This window comes from Alosa pseudoharengus, unplaced genomic scaffold (genome assembly GCF_046254945.1).
Source record: "Alosa pseudoharengus isolate Yale_2024_CS ecotype anadromous, Long Island Sound unplaced genomic scaffold, YU_APseudo_1.1 YU_APseudo_1.1_scf_2, whole genome shotgun sequence".
NCBI lineage: Eukaryota > Metazoa > Chordata > Actinopteri > Clupeiformes > Clupeidae > Alosa > Alosa pseudoharengus.
The window spans coordinates 37,747,668-37,757,002 of NW_027468663.1; the positions used below are offsets into that span (position 1 = coordinate 37,747,668).

The 9,335-nt window shown below is 42.5% G+C and overlaps 1 protein-coding gene across 1 annotated transcript in view; it reads right to left on the bottom strand.

The window, feature by feature from the left end:
* Positions 1-4,696, bottom strand: part of zswim5 (zinc finger, SWIM-type containing 5) — a 46,382-nt gene extending 41,686 nt beyond the window's left edge. The window contains exon 1 of the mRNA XM_076294903.1: positions 4,198-4,696. Coding sequence (XP_076151018.1) covers positions 4,198-4,696 — 499 coding nt within the window. The remainder of the gene's footprint in view (positions 1-4,197) is intronic.
* Positions 4,697-9,335: the final 4,639 nt, after the last annotated feature.

Sequence of the window (9,335 nt, forward strand, 5' to 3'; positions counted from 1 at the left end):
GCCAAAGGAGAGGCATGAGGCAAAAGCATCTGGACAATGAGCCATGATGTGGTCAATTAAATGGACTGTTATCAAAAAGTACCATCTAATTTTTATACATCATTTTGACACCTTTATTTTGAGTAAAGACAAGATGTCTACCATAAGGCAAAACACCATATTGAAAACATACATGTACCAAAAGTTATTTTCTATGTAGCCATAACCCCTCCCCCATTTTGAAATTCATTTTTATAAAGACTTGAAATATTACTCTAAATGTGTCCTTCAAAAACTAAAGAGCGCTAACAATCCTGAAGAAGGAATTGTACTGATTTTCTTTTGAGACTCGCAGGCACAGAATTAATTACCTTGATTAAATATTGTCTGTCTGGGTGATGAGGGAAGGCCCAGAATTAGTGGTCCCTTGTCGTGCTTGTACGGTACTGAATGAGATGTGTCCCGATTAGAAAGAGCAAAACAGCATCACCACTCAAAGCACACAAAGAGCTTAAAATCACAGACACAAAGCCATTAAATATGTCCAGATTAAACAAGCAATGAATCACCCCTTACTCAATAATATATGTGTTTTTTTTGCTTAGAATCCTCTCTGGTGGGAATCTAGAATTGTATGACACTGAGGGAAAAGGGCAAGGTTGACAACAAAAATAAGTCTTCATTGTGTGATGGTGGTGTGTGGGGAGGGGTCACAGAAGCTATTACTAAATTAAGTTATTCTCTTAGCCTGTAATTCACAAATGCAGAGCTGCCTACATTTTCCCTCAGCCAGCCAAATGTATAGAATTACAAGACCACCCCAGACAGTGGCGCCTAAGGGGCAGATTGTAATTCAGCCCAAAATTAGAACACTTGGAAAAAATGTTAATAGTATTTTGTAAGTAAAATAAATAAACGAATAAAAATATCCAGTGGGAAGGACCTTGTAAAATGAAAAAATAGTCTTCAGCCAAAAACAAGGGACACATCCCAAGCACATGCCCACACACACACACATTTTGATAGGGTCTAAACTCTAAAGCAACCCCTTTAACACCAAAAATGTAAAACCTAAGATCTACAATCCTGAATGGGAGCAGTCTCTGACTGGGGATGAGTGGTGAACTTTTAAAAGACCCTCTGTGAATCATGGTGGTTTTAAACCAAGCCGAGAGAGAGGGAATCACGTCACTGCATGCTGAAGACAGCGACTCACAACTCTCATCATCTTACGGCTGACTCCCTAAAGCTGGAGCCCACAGAAACTTTTGCCTCCTCTCCCCAGCCAGTACAGAGGAGCACAGCCTTCATAAAAGGAAGCCATTTAAGCTTTGTGCTATTAGGAGGGTGCTGCACTTTTAACAATCCCCGCCCCCAATACACACACACACACACACACACACATATAACACCTCTCCTCCCCTTTTCCTGAGAGTAAGGGGGTTTTTCTACAGCTGGCTAACAAAGCATGACCCAATAATCCTCCAGCCTGACTCAAAGCCCAGGCCATCTCTCCAAGGACTTTATAAGACTGAGGGATGGGGGGGGGGTGCATTAGGAGGAGAGCGGGGTGGGGGGTGAAGTGAACTGCAGAATTAATCATTCTAATTAAAAACTACAACACCCAGTCCATAACAGCAGCACCTGCAGTGCACACATATGGATTTACATTAAACAGCCAGGAGATACTGGGGATGGGGGACATGTTTCTATGATGATGGAGGCCCACTTAAAAAGTCATCCATTCAGTTGTGTCTTAATGTGACATTACTAACCTCCCTAGCTTGGGTCCACTGAGGATTTGCATATGAACCCCTGTGAACTCGGCTCATGCTGAGTTAGGGGTTTCTGGCCCTTTGTTGTGGTGTCCTTTACTCGCAGTCAAAAGCAAGAGGAGGCCAGACATGAGGCCATGTGGAAGGAGCAAGCAACAGTCTCCTCTGATTCAGTGTGAGGCTTTAGTTTCTGCTGATAGGAAGGAAAAATGTCCGAAGAGAGGCCGGTTAAGCTCCAACTCCTTCATAGTGCAATGAGACACAACGCAGTTCATGCCAGAGCCACCAATTTCTACCCAGGCCAGGACAACCACATTTAACCCAAATGGAGATGCTCGAGGCTGGTGTCCTCTGTACCATCACTGAGGCCAGCAACTAGTACAATCGCTTTACATGATGGACCACTAGTCGAGCGATCACTGTGGTGTTGGGAGCGTTCAGTCTCCAGTCCACTACTTAGGGATTTTCAGCTTTGTGTGATAGCTTAAAAACAAGCAAAACCTGTTTGCAAATATATTCTCATAATACAACATAATTGGGTTTGGGTTCTCTTTAACACACGCGTATATGCAAGGTTAAAGTAAATAAAGTTATTTTCCTTGTGTAACCAACTAAAGGTCATTGAAGAGGACATTTCACCAATCAATTATCAAATCAGATTTCTTAAAGTAAAAAATGACTGAAAGGAACTGACTAATATGGACAGTGGGGAGTGGTTTCTCTCATGAAGGAGGTCTTTCAAACCTGCCAAATCAGTGCCTACGTTACTTTATTAGAGCCAAGTTATCATGTTTCCACTAACCCAGACCCTGTTAAAAAAGGAACACAGAGGATCTTTGTGGAATGGAATAGAATCAAATGAGTCAAGGCCTCCTTACTCAATAAGTTGTATGGGCGTGAGTTTACCTTCCCTGTGCCCTTAACACCTCAGGTTATTGGGGATTTGGTGGTTTCCCGAGAACGTTATTTTAAGAGAGGAGGGGGGGGGGGTAAAACCTTAAGTTGTTCTGTGCTACGTCCAAATGATAGCCTAGCTATATTTGATAAAATAATATCGCACTAGAGCTTAAACAACAACCTTGCCTCTAGGTGACCATGCTGCTTCCAAAGACCAGTGGGAAGAAAAGCGACAACTTCCGCTGAGAAATACGCACAGAGAATGTAGCCTAGGTTTCCTAGTTTTCCTTTAGTTTTGTTACTCACAAAACAAAATGTACAGATCAGACATCCGACAATAAATCGTTTATAATAAAACATGCAATTTACAATAAGCTACAATGTGAATGGTCGCCTAAGGGTTCTTCCGGCGAAATGCATTGCGTCTATTTCTATATCCATAAAATAAAAAATAAAAATGTCTCTTTCCGGACAAAAAGGCACAAGAACATGTATACTGTTCATGCCGTAAATAAGTTTTAGAGATTATGTATAAGATAGGGGATATTCCTTTGTTTGATGAAAACCAATAGTCTATTCTACCGTGATCGAATTGGAACACCGAGACGGATCATCTGAACTGGAAAGCTATTGTGTCCGCGAGGTCGACCCAAAAACAGATTGATGGCTCAAATAGAATTTAATCGAAAATAACCCTAGCAAAACAAGTGCACTTAAAACAACTCGGAATGATGTGCGCCATCACATGATTCTATATTCAATTTAAAATAGGGGACAGGGATCCTTTGTCTTATCCTACCAGCAAATAAACAAAAGATCAGCTATAGGACTTGAATCAGCGGATTACAGTGGGTTTAACTAATACGAGATCCAACAGTTGACATCCAATGCATGCCTTCTTTCAAGAAACACTTTCAAGCTTTCACAAACAACTTCAGACCGACACGAGGTAAAATACCAATGCAGCATTATTAACGGTCTAGTTTGACCACCACGTCTGCTTTTTTCTTCCCTCGAGCTGGGGAATTAACATTAGCCCATTCTCTCCGCACCGAAATGTGTCACAATCGCGAGCAGCCTGTGCTGGATTAGAGTGATCAATTCATACGATGGGAATGCAAAGCAAACGTTAAGGTGTAGCCTAGGCTAATTACTCATAGAGTAATCGTAGGCTATTCGTAAACTGTGGGCAAAGTGTCACGAAATTAAAGGACGCAATGCTTCAAACATTGACTAAACTCCACCGAAAGCCCTTTAATTTTAAAATATCCAGGAGCCCCATTAAGCTTTAGAAGCACTTCCGTTATAATAACCTATAGGCTATTTGTCAATATTCAAATACGGTTTTAATAGCTGTATGCTGTAGGCTTAGAAAATAATAACGGCATATGTTTAAATCGAGATTTTATAGGGTTATGCGTTCACTTCTTAATTGCGTAGGGTTTCAGTCCTTAGCGCTCCGTATTAACTTCATGCGAAGGAACAGTTTAAAGAGAAGGGGTCCGCAAAAGTGCGATAAAAGTCTTGTAGCCAACGTTCCACTTACCGACTTGTAAGACATTTTCCACACAACCAGTCTCCAAAAGCCGGATCCCCCGGCGGAAAGGGAGCCCATCTCCGGTGCTCCCTGCCCCCGTGTTGCCTGTTGTGGTTGTAACCCCTCCAGGGACAGCCCCAGACCCAACGGAAGCGTTTGAGCCCACGGCTGGACCCTCTTCACCAGCAACACGGCACTGAAACGACGAATACATACAAATTTCCCTTTCGTTCCTCGGGAATGACCAGTATACAATGCGGCGCTGAACTGGCTCCGGGATCCGCTCGAAGCGTTCCTCCACCCTTTCGAAGGCCCATTTCTCCGCTACGGCCTTAGCAGCACAGTCCAAAAGAGATTCCGGACAGCGAAGACGAGAGTTCGAATATCCCGGCCCAGGCCCCGGACCCGGTCCACGAGGAGCAGGTCGCAAGCAAGGGCGCTTGCTGGCCGGTGGTAGGGATAGGTGAAGCGGCGGCTGAGGCGGTAGTTCTCCACGTCCGTCCGCCATGACAACCAAATAAACACTGAAGTCGATACGGTGGCTAGAGAATCGCGCAGACAGATGCACCGCACAACAGAAGGGAAGGGGCGGGGAGGTAGGTTTCTTGCGTCACCGCCAATAACAAACGCTCTCTCCAATCACGAGGATACGCTGATAGCGTTCCTGCCTTATACAAAAAAGTTTGCCATACAACAGAAAAAGGTGTCATTCCACCCAGACAAATTTGATTGAATAGAAGCATTGCCAAGTATATTAAATTAGGCTTCAACGTCATAAAACAATGACCTAGCCCAGCATTTTACAAACTATGGGCCGCGGACCAGCACCGGTCCGCAACGTGGTGACTGCTGGTCCGCGGAGCCGTGGAGTGAAATTAGGCCCGGTGCTTCGTGTGATAATTTGCTGCGCAATTGATCAAGGAACCGCGGACTGACAGAAAAAGAAAAAAAAAAGGAGGAAATGCTAATTCGATGTCATTAAACATAGAGCCGTACAATTAAGTGTATGAGCGTTTATTCAATGCATGCGTTTGCCCGTATGCGCGATAGAAACTGAAACCACCCGATAACGTTGGTAGCCGCTTCAACCTGTCGTAAGGCTATTTAATTATTTAACGGCATTTAATAGAACTACGTGGATTCTTGCAACTTCCATAGAAACAGAGCAGAGACTGTATAACACTGCCTAGCATTGATTAGGCCTCAGTCTGAGTAGTTAAGTATTTGAATATAACGTGGCCAAAAGCTATTGTAGCCTTAGTCTTCCTATTAAAGATCTCCAGACCAAAGATTTACGCTTATCTCCTCCGCCGTTTACCATACATGAAAGCTGGTATTATGTTTCCTGAATCCTTACATTCAGGCATTAAAATGAAATGTCTTTAAAAAGCATGTACATTTTTTTCTCCATTTGCCTACCAGTGTATGATGCTTACATGAGGGAAACATTTCAAAACAATAGCACCCATATAGTTGCTGTTGTTTTGAGAAGTATTTCTCATGCAAGCATCATGCAACCATGCAAAAGCAATTAACTATTGTAATTATTATATCTTACATTAGTAAAGCAGTCCTCTGATGTGCATGTTTTCACAAACTTTTTGTGAACAATGTTAGCACTTTAAACATTGACTGCTTTGAAGTGAAAGTGCATGTATAACAATATAGCAAAATAATAATTGTGATGATGATAATCATCATGATAATTTGATGGGGGGGGGGGGGGGGGGGGGGGGGGGCGTGTATGTGGGCCCTATGACCCCAAAGTCTGCCATGACCGGGCCTCAGGTCAAAGAAGTTTGAGAAAGGCTGACCTAGCCTATTGCTGTCAATGTTGTGGGTAGGTTTGCCACTCAACTTTTTTACCACATAGGCCTAGTTCTAACCTATAAACCAGCTGATGAGGACAACTCGGTCAGATAAATAGGGGAGTGGAACAAAAACAGTGGTAAAGGAGCCATACCATAGGCCTACCCGGTTATTTATAACATCCCCTGAGATAATTTTGTAGAGTCTAGGCTACAAGATTTCTTTTCTATTGAAAAATTGCATTGGATCATTTTTCTCATGATGTTGTCTGAAAATTGTTTGCAGTTTAAACGCACATTTTGAAACAGAAACAATAGCAAACAGGAGCATGAACGGATTTAAGCTACTGTACCTGTGAAAGCCATTGCAAGCTCGAGGAAGCCTATTTCAGGCTATCGCGCATGTGCGAATTATTGACAATTGCGTACATTACAATACGCATTGGCATACATAGGTTTGCGTATGGAATCATACGCATGGCGAGTGTGATCGGGTTGTCCAAAACAAACTTCTGATTTGATCACACCGTACTCTTAGGAGTCCCATCAAGTTAGACTAACATTTCCATTGTTTTAGAGAGAGTCCGGGGACAATCAATAGGATAGCAAAATCGAAATAGGATGTGAGCTGTCTCTCCTAAAAGATCTTCAGTTGAAGAACATAAGATAATCTTAAATTGAACTTAAATTGAACAATTTTAAGACAAGAGGAGGGCTATTTTAGCCTAGAAATCTAGACGCACCCTAGCGGCAGCGAATTACATTTTCTGCCAGGGCTAGCAACTCTCCGTTGGCTTGTGAGCTGGAAAAATTAAACTTCTATTAGGCCAATCAAATCGTGTATAAAGATGTTAGGCGGGCTTAACATAATGAGAGAACCAAATAGAACGTTCAAGCATTGTTTTTGTTTTTATTGTTAAAAGGGTCTATTAATACCCTCATCCTCTACAGTCTTCCTACAGTACAGTCTTATAGTAGCCTACTTCTATAGCATGTCCCAAACTACTATAATACAGCATGTCCCAAAATACTATAGTAATTCCTATAGGATTACTATAATAGTATATTATTACCAAAATAGGCTACTATAAGATTTTTATAGTTATTTTTCATAGTGGCTGTTTTCTGTGCAAGCGCAGCTGAGAAGGCCATTCTTTGCTCTTTTCGAAGATCTCTGAACCTGATGAAATGTATGTAGGCTAAATATATGTTTTCTTTTTTAAAATGCAACTTTTCATTCTTACCTTTCAGCTGTAAGATTTTAGGTGCACACACTGGCTTTATAATACAGACACTTTTTTTTTAAATCTCTGACGCACCCGCCAAACTTTAAAAGTAAACATATAGGCCTACCTCAAGGCCCGTTGCAAACCGTTGGTAGGTAGGCCTACACTAAACAATCCGATTAAATATGAGCTACAGATCCCTCCATTTTGACCATTTTGTTTTTCAATCAGTGCTCATCCTAGTGGTAAGTTCCTAAAACAGCCATGTGTTTCTGTGAAAATTGGGAATGGGGGAAATGCTGAAACCTCAAGACTAGATAAAGGGTGTGTTCATCTTTAGGTAACCGCTTACAGCGCTGGCTTAAGGGCAGCCTACTGGTTAGCACTTCGGACTTGTTACCGGAGGGTTGCCGGTTCGAACCCCAACCAGTAGGCACGGCTAGAGTGCCCTTGAGCAAGGCACCTAACCCCTCACTGCTCCCCAAGCGCTGCTGTTGTTGCAGCTTACTGCGCCGGGATTAGTGTGTGCTTCACCTCACTGTGTGTTCACTGTGTGCTGAGTGTGTTTCACTAATTTACGGATTGGGATAAATGCAGAGACCAAATTTCCCTTACGGGATCAAAAGAGTATATATACTTACTATACTTAAAGCAATGCATGCTGAAGTGGGAGAGAGGGATGGGATCTGGATATGACCGTGGGTCAGATTCAAACCCAGATGCCCATGGGCGCTTGGACCCGAATGTGGTACAGCCGCTGCAGCAGCTTGCAACACAGCGCCCCGCTGACCATGATTTTTAATGTCACACTGACATGGAATTAATTTGGAACTAAACACAGAGAGGATGTGTTTATGTACGCGTGTGTTTGTTTGTTTTCCTGCTCAGGAAGTGCAGACAGCAGGTGCAGAGTGTATGTAATGAGTGGCATCCATTTTGCTAGCTGTCATGACCCAGCATGTACTGCTGTCCAGTCAAGTGCACGGAGAGAGAGATGACAAGCTGACAGCTCAGCACACAGGATTTTAGGTGTTTAATGGTGCCCTGTGAAACACCTCCTTATCTTGCACTCTATCTCTCTCTTTCTCTCCCTCTTTCTTTCTTTCGATCCTTCTGTCTTGGTTGCTTGCTTCATTCATCTGACTCAATGTTTATGTCATATTATCCCATTTTGTTAAACAAATGTCAGCTGACTCTTGAGTCATACTAGTTATATATAGTATACCAATAGACCATAAGAAGACAGAAAAGGTGTGTATTGTGTGTAATTCTGTTTTACAGTTTCGCCCCTAATTTGAATGATGGACAAAGTGCAATGTTTGAAGTCTGAGCAAGGCCAATTTAAAGCAACACTACGCAACATTTAAGCCACTTTATGCTTTCATCATGCTATTGGCATCCAATTCAAATTCATTTTGATGGTTTATGGCAGTGGTCCCCAAATTTTTTCCTCCGAGGGCCAGCTCACTATGCCTGGTCAAGGGCCCGTCCACACAGAGACGCTTTTTGGGTTAAACGCAGAGGTTTTGCTTCGTCTTGGCCAAGCATCCAAACGAATCCTGTAAACGCACTGCCCGAAACCGCACTTTTTTGAAACCTGGTCCCAGAGTGGAAAAATCTGAAACCGTAACCCTTTTGAATTCGTTTGGACAGCGAAACCGCACATCCTTGCGTATCGATGATGTCATCGCCTAACCTCAACTGCCCTGGACGCCTAACAATACTAGTTTTCATACATGACATTACCTACGATTACACTCCGTAGGATAAATATCACAACTGGTGCAGCGCAGCGCCGATAGCTTATGACTTGGTGGACTGAACACTGTTTTTCCCAGTGTTTTTTTATGCATTCTAGCTACTGTCAGTTACGCGAGAGAACTTAAGTTATTAGGGAAGTGCGGTGTAAGTTTACATTAATTTGTGCGTAGTGCCGGTGTCATTCATTTATTTTACATGTCTTACAACATAAATAAATGCATTCATGTTCATTCATGTTAAGCCTATAGATGCGCTCTAAATGCGAATGCGCGATTTGATGCAAGCAAAAGTATCTGTTACTAACAAAGGTATTATAGCAATATTATAAATGTGGCGATGGAATAGCCTAGAA